This window comes from Chiloscyllium plagiosum, unplaced genomic scaffold (genome assembly GCF_037043375.1).
Source record: "Chiloscyllium plagiosum isolate Xiang-an unplaced genomic scaffold, Cpla_swu_hap1 HiC_scaffold_48, whole genome shotgun sequence".
Classification (NCBI taxonomy): domain Eukaryota; kingdom Metazoa; phylum Chordata; class Chondrichthyes; order Orectolobiformes; family Hemiscylliidae; genus Chiloscyllium; species Chiloscyllium plagiosum.
The window spans coordinates 16,105,401-16,128,557 of record NW_028270186.1 but is presented as its reverse complement, the minus strand read 5'-3'; the positions used below and the strand labels follow the sequence as shown (position 1 = coordinate 16,128,557).

The 23,157-nt window shown below is 40.8% G+C and overlaps 1 protein-coding gene across 1 annotated transcript; it reads left to right on the top strand.

Moving 5' to 3' along the window:
- The first annotated feature begins 571 nt into the window (after positions 1–571).
- On the top strand, positions 572–22,425 carry LOC122542978 (dickkopf-related protein 4-like). The gene is made up of 4 exons (XM_087984404.1): positions 572–737; positions 7,479–7,629; positions 15,511–15,678; positions 22,172–22,425. The coding sequence occupies exons 1-4, from the start codon at positions 621–623 to the stop codon at positions 22,423–22,425; spliced, it is 690 nt and encodes a 229-aa protein (XP_087840530.1). The 5' UTR covers positions 572–620.
- The last annotated feature ends 732 nt before the right edge of the window (positions 22,426–23,157 follow it).

Here is a 23,157-nt window from a genome sequence, read left to right as displayed (position 1 = left end):
TAACTTCCAAAAAAAAACACATCATCGGCTACAAAGCGCTTTGAGGTGTCTTGAGGGCAGGAAACGAGTCAATGAAACGTGTCTTGTTCTTTAAGCTTTTTCCCTGCACTGTCTTTAATCACCTCGGCGCACACACAATTCTTCCTTCTTAACACCGCTGCGCATCAGTGTTTTTTTGGAAGGATATCCCTCACCTTCCCGCTAATTAATTACAGGGTGTTGTGACTGTTGCACCAGTGTTTCAAGTTGAGTTTTGACTTGCGCCAAGCCAAATGTTGACTCAGACAGTAACAAGGGGAAATGAGCAGAGGGGGTGGGTGGATTTCCAACAATTCCCCTGATGCGATGTGCCTGTGGGTGAAAAGTGCCTGGAGCGTCCTCTGTTCGGAAACGCTTTGTTTCAAGGAGAAATTAAGTTTCTTGTCCCTCCTCGCGTCCGGGGACTGGAAGAAGCACCTCCACACGTCAGAGAGGGAGTGGGCTGCAGGGTTATAAGAAACGGTTATCTCCCCGAGAGACAGAGCAAAAGAGACAGGCACTTCGAGAGAGTCTGATCTCCAAGTGCCTCCTTGTGACCTGCTATAATTGTCGCTGGTTTCTCTGCAACCGCTTTGGACACCATGGGCTGTGCAGTGGTCCTGCTCCTGTCCTGCCTCTTCTGTCCCCTCAGTGCATTGGTGCTGGACTCAAATAACATCAGGAGCTCCACCGAGGTTGGTCAGGATCCGACAAAACAGGTGAGTTTCTCAGGGGTCCGGAGGGAACACAGCAGGTTGTCTTGGGCAAGTGCAGGGGGAAACGGGGCGGACGGGTGGGAAAATCAGCTAATCGTTGCGCCAAAAGAGAGATTTTTTAAAAAAATGATCTCGCGTTGGTTCAAAGTTGACCAGTTCTGCGATGGTTCAACTCCCAGCCGGCAAAACATCATAACCCTACCAATTCTCTATCTGGCAATGACAAAGACTGAGCCCTCCGATCTGAAGCAACCTTTCGAAGGATATTTAGGCTAATTCCAATTAAAGTTCAGCAAGACGAACTTTCCCGCCTCCACTGTCATGGTGGACAGGACATCAGTATCAGGACATTGACTATGCAGAGGTTTCAAATTGGTGTCGTTGAATATAGAGTTTTGATGTAGCAGGAAATGAGAAATGGGCATAAGGTTTTGATTATCAGGCGTGAAAGATGCTGTTTGGAACTGCATTATTTATACTACTCATAATTTTAGCCTCCGTGTTAATTGTCCTGTCAGTGAACTGGAAGCCTCAGTGAGATATTGACTCTCTGGTGTTAATACTAACGACAGATGAGAATGGAGAATTGGGATTAGCTGTCAAAATATACACTGCTTGCTAATCATAAGGTGTTCCATTCAACTACATGGTTGAGATGCTCTGGGAAGATCTCCATGTCAATTTGGAAAACCACGGCATGGGAAGGAGAGGGGCTGGATGGATTGGGGGTGGGGGAGGACTAAGGAAAGAAGCATTCATCTACATTTCGGCCTGAAGATGGTGGTAAAGATTTGAGTCAAGTGGAAATGGAACAGGTACAGGGAAATAATGAGAAGCTTACGCGAGGTCTCTCTTCAGTTCGTTCCTATCTGTGCAACACACGCTGCTCTCTGGTCAAGGAAATGCTTGTTCACAAAGAATTCAGTCCAACCCCTGTTGGAGCTAAGACACAGTACAATTTAGGGAATGGCAGAATTGTATTGGTGCCAACCAGATATGGTTGGAATTGGACAAGTCAGCGTTGACTTTGAAATCGGAGTACTCCATTCCCATTCTTGGTCCCAGCCCTGCTTCTTGGCAGTGAAGTACGCTGGGAGGGAGATTGACACAACCCATCAAGAAAGTAGATGGGAATACTGCCCAAGTGATAAAATTCCTACTAAAACGACGGATGCAACCAGCCCCAAATTCCAGTGCAGAAAATTAAGTGAAGCAGATCGATGGCGTGTGAGCGGCTCAGCTCTCTCCCAAGTTCGCAATCTCCTGTCACTCCCAAGTCATTCTGATCATTGATGCGATGCAGCACATTGGCTCGAACAATTGTAACTCTAGCACCACAGCAAACCAGACAGCCTATAGTGGCTGTGCTGACTTTTCAAAACAAAATGTCACGGTTAGTCTCAAATCCCTGATTTTGTTTCTTGTCCGTCAATCTGTATTTGCTCATCCTCAAGTACCTTCAACATCACAACATTATTTATTCAATCTACACCAACTTCTCAGACAAAATATTCCAGATCCTGACAGCTGACTGAAAACATCTCTAATCTCCCCTCTCGATCCTTTGTCAATAATTTTAAAATCTTTGACCTTTTGTTGTAGACCTACTTGTTAGAGAGAATCAGTTTTCTCTATCTTTTCAATCGAAGCCTCACATAATTTTGAAAAATCGTTATTCAGTCTCCTCGAAGCCTTTTCTTCTTCCAAGGGGAACAGTCAAAACTTGTTCAGCCCCTCCTCAGGTGAAGCCCCTCATCCGTGGGAACATCTTCGCGAACTTCCTCTGCATTTGAGCCCGAAATAAAGGCAGACACACAGAGGCGATGAACAACATCAGCAGGAGGCAAGGTGTTCCAAACACAAGGGAGCAGTGCGCATGTGGGTGAGAGAGAGAGAGCAGAAACAAGAAACAGGGGGATCAAGAAAGAAGCAAAATAAATAACAAACCACAAGAGACAAATCCATCATCTGGAAAGAGACATGTAGAAAGGATAATACAATTTGGACAGATGCTGGACAGCTGATTTCCTTTTTCACGTTTGATAACATCCAAGCAGTTTGGCTAGATTAGTTCACATCCACTTCACCTTGAAAACATAAAATACAGAAACACAGGTACGGAAATACCACCAGCTCATCCCTTCCTTCATCAATTCTGTTTCTCTCCATAAACGTGGCGTGGAGATTCACAGTAGCACAACATGAATCTCACTACAAGATTTCCCCGCCCCACCCCCGCCCGATCCTTCCTTCTCGGGGAATGCCAAGAAACATCTTCTTCAGAAAGTCTTATAAGTGAGCAGCAAGCCATTCTCTCCCCTGAGTCCTTTCCATGTCGACAAGTTGAACTGGTCACTAAAAATGAAGAACAGTCAGCCCATCTCCTCAAATTGACCACCCTCCTGCGGCCAACCCAGATTCACTCCAGGTTTACCCGGATTTCTTTTCCGGTTTGCTGCTGCGCCGGGCATCGTTCACAAAAACCATTTGGCCCTGCAGGTCCATGCTGGTATTTGTTCTCTACTTTCTTCACTTCACCCCATCGTCAGAGTACATCATTACCGCATGGAGCATACCTCTGCGAAATTGTGTCAAGTTAACTTGAGTCGGGGATCAACTGGTATTGCACGTAGCTGGGGTAAAGAAAAACAGGCTTACTGGGTTTCAAGAATAATATGCACTGCCAGTCCAATCCAATCTCTTGTGATGAGGGGGATCCGAGCACCGAGAAGTAAAAGGTACTCTTTGGTGTCAATGCAGGCCACACTTACGTGGAACTGATCTTCCCAACATGAGATTCTGCATCTCAAATGTACTATTAACAAAACGTACCATTTGTTGTCACTTTCTTTCATGCACACTGTAGTTCAATTCCTAGGAGCACAATCGGTGTAACAGTTGACAAGTCCTTGTAATACCAGGAACTTTCGCTGAACAGAGTTAAGCAGGTGAATGAATTTGATTGTTGCGGTTACAACTTTGCACTGGAGCCAATTGGCGAAGTTGCACAAGCGGAAATAGCACCAGCTAATGGCTACACTGTTAAACACTCAACAAAAACGCTACCACACAATTTGCAACGTATTAGAGTCATAGAGATGTACAGCATGGAAACAGACCCTTCGGTCCAAGCTGTCCATGCCGACCAGATATCCCAACCTAATCTAGTCCCACCTGCCAGTACCCGGCCCATATCTCTCCAAACCCTTCTATTCAGATATACCCATCCAAATTCCGTTTAAATGTTGATAGAGTCATAGAGATTTGTTTTGGGATCTTTTCCAGCAGCTGAGGGGGCTGACACGTCCTGAGTTGAATGTTACTTACGAAGTCGGGATTCCCGGGGTGAACTATTATTTTAATGGGTACAGTGCCTGATAGTACAACAAGTAATAACCTGGATACATTATAGGTCACATGAGAAAATGTCAGTTTCCCAAGTTGTGGAGTCATAGGCTGACAGAATACGGAAACAGACCCGTCGGTTCAACACGTCCATGCCGAACAGGTATCCTGAACTGATCTAGTTGCATTTGACAGCATTTGGCCCAAATGCCTCTCAATCCCTCCTATTGACATATCCATCCAAATGCCTTTTAAATGTTGTAACTGTACCCGTTCTGGCAACTCATTCCATACACGCACCACGCTAGTGAAAAGGTTGCCTTGCAAGTCCCTTTTAAATCTTTCCTCTCCCACCTAAAACCTATGCCCTCTAGTTTTGGAGTCTCCTCCCCTGGAAAAAAGACTTTGGCTATTCACCCTATCCAGCTGCTCACGATTTCATAAACCTCTGTAAGGTCACCCCTCAGCTCTAGATTATTCAGCCTCTTGCTACAGCTCAAACCCTCCAATCGTGCTAACATTCCTGTAAATCTTTTCTGAACTCTTTCAAGTCTTAACAAAATCTTTCCCATAGCAAGGAGACCTGAACCAAATGCAGTATTCTAAAGGCCTCACCAATGGCCTGAAGACCTGCAAATGACATCTCAACTCATATACTCAATGCACTGAACAATGAAGACAAGTGTGCCACATGCATTCTTTGCCACTTTGTCTACCTGCGACTCCATCTCCAAGGAACTATGTACCTGCACCCCTCGGTCTCTTGGTTCAGTGCACTCTGTAAGGCCCTACCTTTAAATAGAAGTCCTGCCCTGACTTGGCCCACCAAATGTAACACCTCACATTTATTTACATTAAACACCATCTGCCACATCCTGGCCCATCTGATCAAGGTCCCATTGTGCTCTGAGATAACCTTCTTCACTGTCCACTACACTACCATTCTGGTGACATCTGCAAATGTACTAACGATATCTCCCATACTCACATCCAAATCATTTATATAAATGATGAAAAGCTGGTACCTCAACAGAAACTTTGGGGTGATTACTTAGTGTCTGGTACTTTCCCTTTGAAACTGTTATGACGTCCTTTGCAATTCTCATGTTTTCCTGTCCTCAAGTATCTATTTTAGCTTTGCTAGCACCAAGCATGAAATTCACATTTGTTTTCCCCACTTGAACAGCAAGTGTAATGAACCCAGTACTATCCCCTGCCCATTCCTTAACTTGGCTTATTTGCCAGACCATCAATTCTTGAAGCACATCTTGACTGCTCGCTAATTTTCTTTCAGTCTAGTGACTTCATCCTCCTCCGGGCCAGAAATGGCAAAGCATGGGTTAGCAACAAAGCACTCTGCACACTGTCCCCATCAAACGTTCTCAGGACAGGGAGACCACATGGTTAGATACAGTTAAGCTCCCTCTACTCTTTTAAACTAAAAGTTTCACACTTTTAAAGTGACAGAAAACTTCCTCTGCATTGTCCCCATCAAGCACTCCAGTACAGGCTTAGAAACAGAGTAAAGCTTCCTTTGTCCTCATCAATATCCTAGTACTGGAACACACTGATAGAGTAAGGGATGCTAATTCATTTGGCTTAAAGTCAATGACAAGTGCAAAGAGAGATGTTATCAAGCAGATCAATTTGGATTGCAACAATAGGCAATAAGGAGCCAGTACAGATAATTACAAATTATGTAGTGGAATCTGTTTTTGTTTCTTCTTGTTCTTGGAATGTGGGTGTTAAATGCAGGGATAGCAATATCATTTCAAGTCAGGACGATGAGTGACGAGGAGAGGATACTTCTCGGGATGGTGTTCCCATGTATCTGCTGCCCTTTTGCTTCTAGGTGATGGAAGTAGCAGGTTCAGAAGGTGCTGCTGGAGGAGCTTTTGAGTTACTGCATCTTTTAGATGATCCAAATTGTTTCCACTGTGCAGCTCATTCCATACACTCACCACCTTCTCCTTGAAAACGTTGCCCTGTAAATCCCTTTCAAATCTTTCCTCTCCCATCTACCTGTTATGAATTTGAAAGTGTGTACTGTACCTTTAAGAGAGAGTGAGTGCTGTTCTGACCTGACAGCTGACAAGCACCGATGTGATATGACGAGATGGCAGTCCCAGAGTGAACTGGAAAATTGAAAATATGTAACATTTGGCTATGAAATGGATACCTGAGTTGGTTGCTGTTTGACAACAATTCAAATTTCACCAGTTTTATTTATGTCCCAGGATACTAAACCCAACTGACTTGGAATTTCTGGGTTTACCAACATCAAACCAATGAGACGATCCAATGTTGGGGATATAACAATGTGGATATTTTGAAGATTGCAGAGACAAAGCCACTGCCATTGAGGGAGACCCAAGAAATTAGTAGATGCTCTATATCAAAGATATCTTTTCATTTGAAACATTTGCAGTAAAAAGAAAAAAAGATGACCCAGGGAATTCAGCAGCTGGAAAAGTGAAGTCAAGAAGGCAACAGCGGCTGTGTGGTTTTGAAATAAAGTTGATGTAATTTTAATAAGTGTCTAATTGGAATAGCATATTGTCATACAGTTGGATGCAGACAATAAGCATTTAAGGAAAGGGGGGCTTATAGTTGTGAAGAGTTGTTGTTTATTGTTCACGTTTAGAGTTAAGGAATAAATTGTTACTATTTTCTTTAAATAGTGGAATTTGGGAGTTCTCTGTCACTCATATTTTAACAGATTACGAGGTAAGGTGAGCGTTTCTGGGTGTCTGGTTTAACAGGAGGATTCACCGCCGTGTCATAACAAACTATGCCCTCTAGTTTTGCGCACCCTGCCCTTGGGAAATAAACCTTGGCTCTTCATCTTAACGCGTTGATAGGGTGGTGAACGCACTGAATATTGAAGCTGTTCGATGTGGTTCCATTCAAGGATGCTGCTCTATGTCAAATTATTTTTAAAATTGATTAATGATTTAACAATTGGTAATATTTCTCAATATCCATTCATATTATAATTTAAAGAAACCTTTTCAATGCATTCTATTGATAGTTGTTCACTTAATGACAAAAATGATTGATATCATCGTTGCACTGGACTTATACACTAAATTAATACAGTTACAACATTAAAAAAATTTGGACAAACACATGTTTAGGAAAGGTTGACAAAAATAGGGGACTAACTTAGTTTGGGAAACTTGGTTAGCATGGACAAGTTGGACTGAAGGGTCTGTTTCTGTGCTGTATGACTGTATTGGGTGTATTTAAGTGTATGGAAATGTATGGATGATAACTCTCTTGTAACATTAGACTGCTGGCTCCCCAACTCCCTTTCTTGTACTGTTAATGTCTCACAAGCATTAATCTCTGATCTAGTCTAACTTTTCACTAAAATGATATTTTTCATCGATTCCCCAGGTGTCTCAGTGTTTGGCAGATCCTGATTGTGGCCCTGGGAGTTTCTGCCTCACTTCCCGCCATGACCAACCCATCTGCACTGCTTGCAGGGGGCTGAGGAGACGCTGCCAACGTGATGAAATGTGCTGCTCAGGGAGCCACTGTTTAAATGGTAAGGATCAAACAGTAGCAGCATGATATTCCACCAAACAGCTTTCACAAATTGTTGATGCAAGCTCACTTCATGTAAGCTCACTCCAAATCAAACTGGCTGCACATGTTCCTGGGTCGTCAGTCCGTGGTGAAGCTGGGTTATTCCAAATGACGTTAATGCAAAACACAAACCTTACTCTTCAGATCCCACAGCATAACTGAATAGCTAGTTTCTGAGAGATATTATTTTGATGCTAGAGGAATCCATTGTCATTTAGCATCTGCACATTAGCATTAATGCATCCCAAATTTTATCTGGTGTCACCTTCTCATTGCTTAAGGCCATAAATGCATACAATGTTGTGTTCAAGATCTTCTTTTGAAATGATGCAGCACAGACTGAGGAGAAGGAATCAGTGTCATTCCAGCAAACTGATGACTGGTAAATTCACCAACAGTCAATGAAATGGTTAGGACAAATCCCACATTAATGACACAAACATTGGTAGGCTGGTGAATACTGAGAAGGATAGCTGCAAACTGTGCTCGGATGGACTGGTCAGGTGAGAAAATCAATGGCAAACGTGATTCAACCCAGAAATGGTGTCAGGAAATACACTTGGGGAAGACTAACAGGCAAATGAAAAATAATAAATGGTAGGACCCTGGGAAATATGGAAGATCAAGAGGACCTCTGTGTGCATATCCACAGCTCCCTGAAGGCAACAGTGTAAGTTGGTTAAAAAGGTATATGAGATTCATTAGCTGAGGCATAGAATACGAAATCAAGGAGGTTATGCTTAGACTATATAAAATGCTGATTATGCAAACAACTGTAATACTGCATGTGATTCTGGTCACCACATTATAGGAAGCAGATGATTACACTAGAAAGGGTACAAATGAGATTTACTAGGATGCTGTGTGGGCTGCAGTGCGGACTATGAAGAAAGACTGGAGAGACTGCAGTTCTTTTCCTTGTAGCAATGAAGGTTGAGACGGTGACCTTTATAAGATAAAAAGGTACAGGATAAGAAGGGCATAAACAGAACACATTTTTCTTTACCTCTCGTAGAAGTATTAATAACCAAGGGTACAGATTTAGCTAAGAGGTAAAAGGCTAAATGGAAAATTAAGAGAATTTTGTCACTCAAAGGGTGGTGAGAATCTGGAACTCACTATCTGAAATGGTGATTGAGACAGAAACTCACCAAAGATTTAATCCATATTTAGATATTCATTTGAATTCCCATCATCTCCAACTGCTGGAAAATGAAATTGTTGTTAATGCAGACGATGGACCAAATGGCCTCCTCCTGTGCTGCAAACACCTATGAGTCTACTCCAATTCCTGCTGAGCATAGGACTGATACATGACACATCTATTTTCACCTTTCCTTTGCTCTATGGACAATGGAATAACCTTGCCTTTTAACAGAATTCTTCAGGAGCAAGTAAAACATGGTGACTCAGACAACAATAGGTAACATGCAAAAGGAGCATGGAAATTAAAGGTATATAGAGAAGCAAATGTGCTCCTTGCAAAGGTGAAAGGGAGATAGACCAGAAATGTCCCTGAAAATTTGTAGCATGATATCATGACAATAAATGAAGCTCTTTGCTTTAACATTTCCTCAGCATTGCCTCCAACACTTTTAAATCAAACTTAAAACGAGATTAAACAGCCCTGTTGGGGCGCTGTAAGAGAACTACAAACTAGCAGTTAACAGAAACTTACTAAATTAAAATAACATTGTTTGAGGTGATGTTGCACTCCAACCATGCTGATGGACACCACATGTTCTAAATGGACCCAAGCGTGGACATAACTGTGAAAGATGGGCAGGCAGTTAGTTACAATAACTTCTCCACGGCCCGCTGACTGATCCTGTTCATGGCCATTTTGGTCAAGCCCAGAAACAGGCCCACAGGGCACCCTCTGACCTGCCCATCCCACACATGGTGCTCACAGACCTGGAACATGAGGCTGAAGTGCAACCAAAAATTAAAGAGCAGCTCCTCCAAAAAACTAAGGAAGGACTGCAAATGTAAACATTCAACGTAAATGTGAACCCATTTAACCTACTGTTGCATGGACTGCTACATGTAATTATCCTTGACACTGAAGCACACCCTCAAGAAAATCTGCTTTTCAGGCTGCGAAGATCCAAGTGGCCAATATTAAGCATCTTGCTAAATTAAGGATTAATAACTGAATTTCTTTGAGCCGTTAAGCAATGGCTATTCAATGTCAGCAATGAAATGCAAAGAAGGAAGCTTGCCTTATGTTCTGCTTCAAATCTTAGTTATCAACAAGAAACTCGTGCAAGAAAATAAGTGACTGTGACAATGTTGGCCATGACTGGTTGAAGTACATCTTCAGTACAGAGGCAGAGGGGAGCTATTAATTATGAGATAGATAGATAGATAAATGGTTAACAAACCTACATCTCAAAAGATTCAAGAAGAGTCAAATAAGGAAGTCTTGGTTGAGAGAAACGTCTTTGAAGTAAGTAGTTGTTTATGTGAATGGACTGTTTTCAAAGGACTCAAGAATTGATACTTCATGAGGTCTTAGCTGTGATGTGTACCTTTGAAGTAGGCAAGCGAAGAATGATTTTAATGAGTTCTTCAAAGGGCTCAAAGAAAAGAGATGGAAGTTGAATTCAAAGTCAATCTTTGTGTGCAGTTAGGTCAATCACCAATGCCATATACAGTATGTCCTGTACAGTCCAATAAGTATCTCAAGCTTACTCAATGAGTAATAGCTTTCCAACATTGCAGTATTCTCTCAGTATTGCCCCCTGACATTGCACAGTTCTCTTTGTATTGCTGAGCTGATACTCAATACTATCCCCACCTGCAGTAGTATTGTCCTGCCTTAGTACGGCCTTTCTCATTGTGAAGGAGCCTACTGGCACTCAGCACTGTCCCTCTAAGGATGCAGGAGTTACACTGGCTCAGTAAAGGGGAAAATGAATGGGTACGTACTGTCAGTCATTTAATAGTTTTGGGATTTATTTCCCAGCTTCCTTGTTTTAAAAAAAAGCAATTTACAAATTCAGCTCCCACCCTTAAAAATTTCACTGGCTGCTCTCCCTTGTTTAGTTTCTTAAAAAGAATTGCTCATGGCAAAGTCCAAAATTTATTCCTTGTTCTAAATTGCTTATGAGCAGGTGGTGATGGAGCCATCTTCTTGAACCAATGTGGTCTGTGTAGTGTGGCTACACTCACAATGCTGTTGGGAAGTGAGTTCCAGACTTTTGAATAAACAATAATGAAGGAATAGAGATGTTGTTCTAAATACTGAGTGAGTGAGAGTGAGTGCTGACAGGTCAGAGATAGGCTTTCAGCTTGACAAAACCTAAGGGGAGATTAAAAATAAAAATGTCTAATGTTCAGTGCACAGCAAAGAATCCTTTTTCAATAGGGTGCTGGCAAGAATGAACATTCCAGCAGTCATGCAACCAGAGATTAATATACATTCTGGGAAAGTGCCAGCTTTGATCCCTAATGAACTAGTTCATCTCAGCCAGGGTGTAATGAAAATGCTACCACTGACTCTAGTTCTTCAAACAAGGAAATGGAGCAATCAGCCCTGTGACATTTGAACAAAGTACTTGAACAAAGCCTGTCCCTTATTGTACTGTGTCTCCAAGGAGTGAAAGCTTTCAGTAGGGAGAAAGTTAATTAGGTATGTTACTAAAACCTGTTGGATGGTAGCATCTACATCTGTAGGGACTGCCATAGGGAGTGACGCAGACTATAATAATTAAAAAATGTCAAATACCAATAGAGAGCAAGGAGCTAATTTGTCTTTTAAAACATGTGTGTCTTAGCTTGCTAAACTCAGACGACTGTCTTCTTACACGATCCCACTCATAGGAACAATCACTTGTAAGGACATATTTTGTGACCATGATACCTATATTCTTCCAGAAAACAGAACTGAAAGATGGCTATAGCTTGAAGCACTAGATATAACTGAAAAGTGAAACTCTGGATGCTTCAACCATGGTAGACAAAGTTAGGTTTTGCAAATATATCATGCAATGTATTGATTGTGTAAAATTTTGAAATCTCTGAGCAAACTGAGGAATGAGAATGATACAAGGGGCTGAATTTTATTTTTTTTTGGCTAGGGCGAGTTGAATAAAATTTTATGGAGGGATTCTCACTATGAGGGCGCAGCAGGATGTCCCACCATATCTTACCAAATGTGCCTCATTAACATAGTATGGGATGCCTCTCATCCAATTGAACCACACTCTATTCTCTGAACAACTTGCCATTTGTTGGTTATTCACTAAAAAGATCAGCAGGCAGACCTTGCACCCTCACCATCATCGAAAACATGTTGTGTCCCTGGACAAGCATAATCATACAGAGCTACCCTGCACGATTCCCGATGTTTGCCCCGGACATGGCGGCCAGGAGAAAACTGACACCTTGTTTTGCAGAAGGGACCCAGTGAATGGTGCAGACACTGGAGTTCCTCCTCCCCCAACACCAGCAGCTGAGGCCACAATCCCAGACCATGTCAGTCTGGTCAAAGGTTGCCACCTGGATCAGTGCAGCCTCAGCCATATCGAGGAATGCTCCGCACTGCAGAAAGAGGGTCAATGCTCTTCTCCATTCTGCCAGCATAAGTGCCACCATCATCTTTCTGAAGCCTTTCACTCACTCTATTTCTGCTTCTGTGTCCACCTCCTGCCAAGGTTCAAGCCCTACCACTCCCATGACTGACTGAAACATCTTCCCTCACTTGCTGTCCCCCACCCCAACCTGAATCACCAATGGTACACACCCTCTGTGCTGGCTACTCACGCACTTGGGATATCACCACATCTGCACCAGACGTAACGGTTATGCTGCCCATTATCATCTCCTTTAATACCTGTCTCTCCCTCACTCCAGGTGGAAAAATGTCCCCAGTGAGGCAAAAGAATGGTCATGAACGGTAGTGGGTTGTCTGACATTGCTCATTGTCCACATGTGGACAGCATTCTGATTCTGACTGTCTCAAGTATCTGGCAGTTATCAATTCCCTTTTACGGATAGCAGAGTCTGATCTTGACTTACTTTGCTGGGAACATCTGAGCAAATGTTATCCCTCAAATTGAAAGAGATCTGCTGACAACCACCAGGAGCTTCCTCGCTTCATGTCTGCACTAAACAGCAAAGCAAGACAGAAGTTATAAGAGCCTGATACCTTTGACTGAGGGTCCAAAGTGCATAAAAGCAAGGAAAAGCAATGCAAGGCAGGATGCTGTGAGCATCTAGGTAGGTTCAGTAATTGACTGCTGTGACAACAAATGGAGAGCCCAGAGATGCAGCCTGGTGCAGTCCATGAACTGGCTTCATGTCCTGAAGCACAAAGCATCTTTGCAGAAATGTTTACGGTGATAGCTGCTGTTGCAGCCCGAGGTGCAGTACTGAAATGTAGAGGCATCCTATAAGTGGATCACAGATGTGTCATGAGAGCTCTTAGAAGCCAGCACATGTTGGATGCCAATGTCTGTAGAAATGGAGTATGTGGGCTAAAGCCCAAGGAGCATGCATGGCATCTTATGTGGCAGTCCTTTGGAGCAAACAGCGAGCTGAAGGTTTGATGAGGTGTGACATCTCTCTGTCCAAGTTATTTGGTACATTTGCTAAGGTCGGAAGCTGAATATTAATGGTGTGATTTGGACCATTACTAAGGCATTTAACAGGCTAAAATCCTCCTTAATTGGCAACTCACCGCTGCCCAGTGAGGAAGTCACCACACTGCTTCAAAAATCATAAAAGATGAAGCTCCCGACATTGATCTAGCCCTTGAGATATCTCTCATCTGATTCTGAGACAAATCTCACTCACAATGCTCAGACGCTGCTAAAATTCTGCCCAAGATACTTAAAAATCATATATCTGACATCACCTATGTTATAAAGTCTTGGGTTCACCCTAACCTTTATGCAAATTTTTCACATTGTGTTTACACTTCTTTCCCAATGCAGACCACCTCTGGAAAGTCTGAGTGAGGTGAGGTACCACAGAACATTGTTTGGCTCTGCATGTTGTCTGAGCGATCCATTCACCAGATGCAATTCCATCGTATATTCTGTCCCAATCTCAAATAAAGAATGTATTCATTTCCACCTGTGACTGGGGATCAGGTACACTTTAAACTATGTAAAAACAAGGATTGCAGATGCCATAAACCAGAGTCTAGATTTGAGTGCTGCTGGAAAAGCACAGCAAGTCAGGCAGCATCCGAGGAGCAGGAAAATCGAAGTTTCGGGTTCAGAAAAGATTTACAAGGGTGTTGCCAGGGTTGGAGGATTTGAGCTATAGGGAGAGGCTGTTTTCCCTGGAGTGTCGGAGGCTGAGGGGTGACCTTATAGAGGTTTACAAAATTATGAGGGGCATGGATAGGATAAATAGACAAAGTTTTTTCCCTGGGATCGGGGAGTCCAGAACGAGAGGGCATAGGTTTAGGGTGAGAGGGGAAAGATATAAAAGAGACCTAAGGGGCAACTTTTTCACGCAGAGGGTACGTGTATGGAATGAGCTGCCAGAGGATGTGGTGGAGGCTGGTACAATTGCAACATTTAAGAGGCATTTGGATGGGTATATGAATAGGAAGTGTTTGGAGGGATATGGGCTGGGTGCTGGCAGGTGGGACTAGATTGGGTTGGGATATCTGGTCGGCTGGACAGGTTGGACTGAAGGGTCTGTTTCCATGCTGTACACCTCTATAACTCTATAAAAGCTCTTCATCAGGAATAGAGCCCTATTCCCGATGAAGGGCTTTTGCCCAAAACGTTGATTTTCCTGCTCCTCGGATGCTGCCTGACCTGCTGTGCTTTTCCACCACTACACTTTAAACTATATGCACACACACACACTAGTGCAGAATGTTACATTGAGCTAAAAATGCAAACTGAATGTCATGTAATTGGAAATTAGAAACTCCAAGTGGATATATTCCCAGCTGTACGATTGCGCAATCAAATGGTCCTTTCCTTTTGTTAAGTGCAGCAAATTTGAGAATAAAGAATGTACAGTACTTGCAAATACTGTATGTCAATGTACACAGGATTAGACATTGAATTATTGCATCTGTCTGCCAGGCAAGGTACAAAGCACAACTTCCTCAGAAGGAGGGAGACAAAATCTAGAATCTCTGTTAAGTTGGAAAACTTGGAGGAAAGAAACTCTGAGGAATTTAAACATTTGGGAAGCAGTGATTTAGAAGGAGGAAAAAGTGCATAGCATGAGTTATTTGTTGTGCGAGAGAATTAAAAAGGAAACTCAGGAAAATAATAATCATAGCAACAATCTGCTACGTTAGAAGGCACACTGCGAAGAAGGCCTTCTTACTGGGAAAGTGTGTGTTGAAAAAAAGGAAATGAACACTGCTGTGTGAAAAATATTCTTTGCTGGTTAAATATATAGAGGACCTGTCTACAAATTATTGTGAGTGAACACTTGCAATAATTGAGTACAATTCATGCGGCCAATCTGGTTCTTCATCCAACAGGAAATTAGCTGTCTCCTCTTGTGAAGTCAAATTCTGTATAAAGTTAAGAATCTTTAACTCAACTCACATTTCATCAGAAATCTGCTCAGAAGTACACCTTTCAAAAGTATCTTTAATCTTAACTGCTTTCCCCTCACCCTCGAATAGCCTAAGGCACTGCTTTTATACAGCTGCATCCTGCGTAAATCTACACCTACCACTGTTAAATGTCACACAATAAAGTTTGTTTTAATAGCCTTCCTATTTTGTGAACACAATTCATGGTGGAATACTGAAATTGTTTGGGAAGATTGATCCCTCGGGAAGGTGTGGGGTTGAGTGGTAGGGCAGTTGTTGGCAATTTCTGACAGATAGCTTTTGTTCTCTCTCTTTTAGATGTATGCACACGAACGGAAGGGCAGACTGCAGAAAAGCCATCTGAGGCTTCACAATCTCAGAAAACAAAGGGTGGCAAAAAGGCAAAGAAATCCAAGACTCAAAAAATAAAGGAGACTCGACGGAAGAATCAAAAAGAAAAGCTCGACAAACCACAAATGAGGAAAGGTAATAGGTGTGACCAGCTAAGGCTAGCGACTTTTGATTTCAATCATTTCGGTGTTGTCTGAGTTTTATTGCACTTCCCCTGAGAAACCTGGAGGCCAAATAATCATACTACACTGCAACTCATCACAAACAAATAACTGAACACAATCAGTGGCCATAGCCGGGACTGCTTTAACCCTGCATAAGGTAACAAGGTTTATCTCCAATGGAGTATGAGTGATTTGATATAAACATTCACTGCTTGGAGTCATGTTGTGAGAAAATATTGGATTTAAAAAGAAATTTGGGTTCTGCATTAAAAATACTTGACTGTACCCCTTTAATACTTCGATGTTCAGAGCCTAACTGCATAACAGACTGGATTTAGCCCCTTCAACCTTTTCCATGGTATACTGAATCATAGTTGATCTGACACCCAAATCCATTCCATTTCCAAAAGTTGCACTCTCATACATCCACATTTGCTACACATGAAGGTCAAATTGGTGAGGCTGGTTATCTTTCCCACTTGACCTTTTGTCATGAAAGTGATGATTGGTTTCAGTCCTTTTGAAATTATAGGATAAAAAGCTTCCCAGAACGCTGAGCTCAGATCAATGAAAAGGAGAAGGGTGAGCTGATTTTCTAAAGCCAATGTGAAGCAAGTTTAACCACGAACAGAAATGCTGTTCCACGAATACAAGGAAATATTACTTATAGCTTGCTTTACTTCTCGCTACCTTAAGTTTGCAGATAGCTTCTTTGGAGCTTAAAGCAGAAAAAATTTGGTTGGACTTATCATCAAGTTGTATTCAGGCTCAGTATGATATGATTACAACTATTGACTGATGAACTGTGATTATTGTTATTTTTCCATCAAAATTCTCATGATCAAATGCGACATCAAAACAAAAGTTTTTAAAACATTTAACATTTGTAATTGAAGATCAGGGAATATATCAGTGTAGCATTTTTGCATGCAAGATTAAATGCTATTTTTAATATACTAGACGAGTTTCCACACAGAAGGACCTGCACTGACTACCAATGAACTGTTTATTTGTAATCTTAAAGGCACTTTTACAGGCAGACTTTTAGCTAGGATTCCAGGAAGTCCAGTTAAATCTCATTTCTGACTCTGATAGAATATTTGTGTCCCCTCTCTGCGCTCAGTAGTTTTGCTTATGAAATGAACAATTCAACAAGTAATTTGAAAAATGTTCCTGCAAAACACATTACACAAAAATATAATCAAGGAAGTAACTCCAAAATGCTTTACAGCCTTGACAGTACTTTTGGAGACATAATGAAGTGCAAGATACATTTTGTGTGTCATGTGGAGAAAAGTTGCAAAAAGAAAAAAATTGTTTGCAGCAAGGCCTCAACATCCACAAGATAGTACACCAGCAAATTTACTTTAGTAATGACAGTAGTGGGGTAAATTTTGCCCAGCCACCAAGACAGCGCCCCCTGCTTTCCTATAAAAAGTGCCATATGGGATTCTGAGTTTCTATCTTTTAAGGGCAAACTGGGCCATCGTTTCTCTTTCTAAAGAAATCACCTCCCGTAGTGTGACACACATTTGGTGCATTTCTAAATTATCAGCTGAAATTATGTGCTCACGTTTTTAAAGAGTGGAGCTTGAATGCACAACGTTTTGACACAGGCAAGGATGATACCACTAAATTGAGACTTACACCTGAATTGTACCGCAGCTTTGCACTAAGTGATCTCGCTCTGGTTTTCTGCAAATATAGTACTTAATGGCAATGAGTTTTTAATTACTTACCATCTGGCTTGTATAAGAGCCCAACCAAATTGTTTTTACAACTCTGAAAAGCAAATACTCTTCTGCTCCTTCATTGCAAAAGACATCATTTGGTTTCAATCCTGTGGCAATTATCAGTGCCAAGAAATATAATTGGTTTATTGGGTTTTACACATCCCAACTTAATAGCTCACAGGGCGAGCAGATTTAAGTACTATGCTTGAGGTCTCAGTTATCATTGCTACTTGCAATGAAAAATTCTGTGAAGTATCTGTGGATCTTGCCAGAGAAGTCTGTTAAAGAGCAAGATAAAACTGCTATCATGAATAAGAGTGGGAAGTTCAAAGAGTTTGTATTCTAGGTCAGGGTACAAATTTCAAACAAGAAATGGCTGCTTTGGGGAACTGAAGTATATATCCTTCAGATCAGAAAATGGAAAGGTATGTTAGAATAGTGGCTATCATTGAGGAGACAGATCATTCTTTAAGATGTAGCAAAATTATAAAAATATAAAAATATAAAATCTATCATTTTACCAGACTAAATGAAACAGAGGAAATGTCTTCCTTCCTAATATAAGGAGGAAGGAAAAGTGCGGATCTGGTGGTAATGCAGATTATTCTGGGAATGGATCATCAAGTACTAGAGAACTACACAGGCTAGTGTAGCTAGTGATATCCTGTTTTTTATCCCTTACAAATGGAGCAGAGTTGTTTCTCTGGTAAGAAGGCAGCAATAAATAGCAATTCATTGTAGATTCCTCTTCTATTCCTCAACAAAGGAATTCCTCCGATAAGGCAAGGAGATTAATATCGATTAAGTGACTTGGTGAGGAGGTAGGAAAAACAAAATGTTTCAGATGAGGATGCCAGCAGTGAACTGCATTGTCTTAACTGTGATGCAGTTGAATAGCCTGTCAACATAAACTTCGCATATGAAGAATGACCACCTGGATGAAAAATAGTGGGTACAGAGACTGTGGGATTGTCCACTCGCAGGTGTTAGCACCTGCAAGAGAGGAACTTGGGAAACTTAAAATAAACACTGAGTTTCAAGATTGGAAATTAGTTGAACAATTGCATGATAAAAATTAAATGGCATAGCTGCTCTCCCACCACTGCATCTCAAATAAATTTAATATAGAAGCAAAGGACTTCTCCAGCATTTTGCGGTGAGCAACCAGCCCAAGCCACAAGGTTATAAATAAGTCTTGTGAATTAATGCCACGAGTTCGTAATTTATTAAACATGTGGAAAGTTTGCTTTGGGGTGCAGTAAATTTTCTGAATGTTTTGCCATGTGTTAAATTGTAGGGCTTGAAATCAGACATATTATTAATGTAACCATCACTGCACTGGGGAGTCATTACCCTCTACAAGGTAATTAGATGAAACATGTGTGAATAATCCTCAAACTATGTGTCAAGCCCTCTATACATAGTTATGGAGAGGAACCAACTTGTTGTATTTACTTTCCAGTTCCAACTATGATCACAATATTGAAGTCTGCTTTTGTGACAAAGGGCAGTGCGAGGGAGAGGGCGTCCTCTCACTATTTAATTTCTTTGCCTCACCAGATTTGGAGAGAATTAATTCACTGGGAAATTATCAAATATCTTACAACGTAGGGCATAAGCTTTTGCTTGGTTCGCAATTGTTCACCCAAAAACTTTTCCCAATAACGAATATTTTTACAGGTTAGTTTCATCAGAATTTTTATATTGGCCATGGTACAGATAAATAAACATTGAATTTTATTGATTATTTCTCAGAAATATAAAATTTCAGTCAAGATAATTACCACCCAATGAATAAGCATCAGAGTTCTGACACTTTTCGATTAATATTTGCTATTTAAATGGCCAAGCTTTTTATTTCAAGCTTCTGAACCAGAAGGATCAATAAACATTGAGAATCTAAGAAGCTGTGAAACAACAGCTGATCTATGTAACTAAAAGTACATTAGTTTGCTCATAACTTTTGTTCAAACATGTTTTCAAAAGATCTCAAAATATGTTCAAGAAACAAGCCAAGCCTAGGATGACAAAAGCGGATTGACAGCGGTACCTGAGCTCACTGAACAGGAACGTCAACGATTTGCCTCACAGCTTTGTTGCCAGTAGCCTTGGACTTAGGATTTAAGTTCAGTTGCTTGAACCAGGTTGTCAGTCAGCAAACAGTTTGGACTACTCTGATTTAATGGCAGCTTTTTGACATCCAAAAAATTAGCAACTATTTTCAGGGAGTTAGTCATGTTGAAAGATAACTTGGCGATTTGCCTTCAGAATTAACAAATGAAAAGTGGAGTAATGTTGGCATACTACTGTGAATACACAATGTTGATTTCGGTCCTATCCATTTACAATTCCTCTGTTAAGTAAATCATCTGCCACTTTATGACCCACAATTCAATCTGATTGATTTAACATCAAAGATGTAATCCCCCTTTTGGTGATGAGGGTAATGATGTGGTGGCACATGATACTATTCACCAGTTTATTGAAAAGTATCAAGAATACTAGGATTAATCCCTTAGTCTTAATATTGGTTCTCTACATATTGGGAAGTAAAAGCATGATGTAGGTCTGGAGTCAATGACAAACCTGACTAACACCTTGCTAAACATTTAACCAAAAGTGGGAATGTTCCCACTTGACTGTTTCTGATCATTCTTTTGCCTAAAAAGAAAGCTTTCCTGTCCACTCTTCACCAAAGCTGAGTTTCTCCCCTTACTTTGTGAAGACACAAGGCAGAAGTGCAAGGGGAAAGCAATTCCTAATCTACTGTCACTTATTTCTCTTGGGTTTCCTCTGATCTCCTACTCAAGTTCCAATGGGAGATCACTCGAGCCTGAGGAATCTGTATTCCACTGTCTTTTATCAATGTCCTGTTTCATGAGCAACAGTTAACCATCTGGTACTCATTCGCACACCATTTGTTAGAGTGGAACATCAGCACAGTGGAGCCCTGCAGGACACACCACAGCTGAGTCTGATTCTGTTCTCACTCAATGCTGGATCATGATCTTCTTACTCGTTACCTTAATTGCCCCAATTGTAATCCAAGTGGGATTTAACCAACTCTACACAGACAGAACCAGTAATTTTTGGAGAAAATTTAGAATGGTTTAGATTTAAATTGTGTAGAATGAAAAATGAACAAAAGTGGTTTCATTTCCACAATCAAACACCATGGAAAACTTTGACCTTACATAAAAGCCTAGTTGGATCGTTGCTGTGTGTCAGTGTATTGGGTACATTCTGGTTTGATTGACTAATAATTAGAATAGAATTACCCTTAGTTTGCATTTGTTAATGTTATTTCCAAGTAATGTATTTCTTCTTGGTTGGAACAAATCATGAAATTCAGGAACCTGAAGGGTAGGCTTGAACAATATACAATCTTCAACAGCACATAACCCTAAATATAAATTCCAGAGCAAACCTCAGCCGGTGAATCTATCTATTCAAGAGAAAATGGTGCAGGTATGAAAGGGTGCATTTCTGATATTAAGAAAAAGATTGCTTCGATGTTATTCCTTTTTATAAGGGTCTGTCAAGTCTTTGAGATAATCTTCAAAACTCAAGAACAATTTCCAATTTCTGCTAATAGAACACTGTCCAGCTGCATCCAACAGCTTACATTTTTGTGTTGCTCCAATTGCACAGTGTTTCAGTAAATGTTTCTGGCCACTGCAACTTCTAAAATCAAATTAACCTTATGCTAATGGAGGTTTACTCTCACAGCTACTTCTTTGAATCTATCAATAAAAGTCAATGCTGAATGAGTGCCATCTAGCACTTTGATCACAGCCAAGGTTAAATATAGTTTTGCTCTTTGAGCTGTGCAAAATATAAATACCAACACTGATATGATTAGAGAGTCCTTACCTTTACATCCTGCAATGAATATTTGAGCCTTGCTTTTCACTTTACTATTAGTATTTACCTTGCTGTAGAATGTTGCAAGTATTTTTGAAACACCAGCTCTTGGATGACCTAACTACACGATAAGAATTCCTCTGTGATGCTGTGAATGAGTTTATGAAGATTTCTGCTCCTGGGTACTTGCTAGCATGTTCATGAAGCATTTATTTCCAATTTCACTAGAATAAACAACAGGAAAGGCTGAAAATGCCGTTCGGGAGGTGTCAACATAGGGTAAACATTTGGAATGAAATTTATATAACAGTGACAACAATTGTAAACTGTTTAAAATTAATGAAGGCTTACTTATAACATGCATTTTAAAAACAAAATGAGTCAGTCTCAATTCCAAATGGGTGCTTTGCATCACAATCTTGAAGCATACACACAGTCAAGTTTGGGATATATATATTATTATGTGTATATATATATATATACATATATAAATGAAGCAGAATCTAAAACGTTTTTTATAAAAAAGAACATTGAAGCAAATCTTTTCCTTAGGATCAGAAATTCACACTCAAACTGTAGAAAAATAAAGGTGAAATTAATTGAGATTTAATTTGGTATCAGAAGATATCAGGAACTGTGAACTTTTGGGACTATCGGTTGAGAGGCTTTCAAGATGTCCTGGGTATTATTCAAAAGAGAGTTTCAAACTAAACGTCAAAATGAGATGACAACTTCGGTGGCTCAATGAATATTCAGAGAAAAAATGCAGTGAGCAAACAGATGAAAATTTCTTGTATGCAGAAGAGTGGTGTAAATATTTAATAACTGACATTAGAACAAATAAGTATTACTTTCTCTGTGTTGCAGGTTTAGAAGGAGAGACATGCTTACGAACATCAGACTGTTCTGCTGGCCTATGCTGCGCTCGCCACTTCTGGTCGAAGATTTGTCGGCCTGTACTGAAAGAGGGGCAAGTCTGCTCAAAACGTGGTCGCAAGGAAGGCCCACAAGGACCAGAGATCTTCCAACGATGCGACTGTGGCCCAGGTTTAGCTTGTCGCAATCAAAACCAAGGCACATCTCAACCTAACTCCCGACTACGAGTCTGTCAACGTGTCTAGAAAGAGAGAGAGCAATCCTAACCCGCACTCTTTATGTCACAAATTAACATCATCAGCTATTGAACGAGTTAAAGTAAAATTAACTCATCAAAACAGAAAATACTGAAACCTGAGCATCAAAGTGCAAAAAGGTATTAAAACTTTCTTTCTGTTAGGCGAAGCACTTGAGGTGTAGCATGGTGTGTGTGATGGAAGAGATGTTAGCTGAATGTTTGAAAGTGTATTATTAGATGCAAGTATTTGATGGCCAACAGTGGTGTCCCATTTTCAAAGACAAGTAACAGAGAACAAATATGGCAGAACAAACCAATGCAGTATTTCAGTCAATTATGTGAAAGCTGAATATCATGAATATTTGAATTAAGAAAAATGTCTGCCCAGACAATCCAACATTATGATCTTCCATTCTTGACACATGCCTTGTATCATGACATGAGGCCAAAATGTGAATGGCCACCAAACTTGGGGAGTGCAGAAGCAGAAAATGGCTTTTAAAACTGAGACAAACTAAAAGTATTCAGAATATTGAAATATCCAGGTCTGTCAATATCAGAACTGGAAAAAGCTGAGTTTATGTTTCAGGTGCAGTTATGTCAGAACTGATGGAGGTCTGCATTAATTACCCTGTCTCTTTCAGACCTTGACTCGCCTGTGTTACCTATTTGCAGCACTGGCATCTCTTAATTTTCTATCTACTACAGAGAATGTTGTTCTTCAATCTCACAGTTTACA

What these genes read in the sequence shown, in the direction of transcription:
- LOC122542978 (XM_087984404.1), top strand. Translation starts at nt 621, where the DNA reads ATGGGCTGTGCAGTGGTCCTGCTCCTGTCCTGCCTCTTCTGTCCCCTC. An exon ending in GTCAGGATCCGACAAAACAG is followed by an intron (nt 738 to 7,478) that starts GTGAGTTTCTCA and finishes TCGATTCCCCAG; the next exon opens with GTGTCTCAGTGTTTGGCAGA. An exon ending in AGGGAGCCACTGTTTAAATG is followed by an intron (nt 7,630 to 15,510) that starts GTAAGGATCAAA and finishes TCTCTCTTTTAG; the next exon opens with ATGTATGCACACGAACGGAA.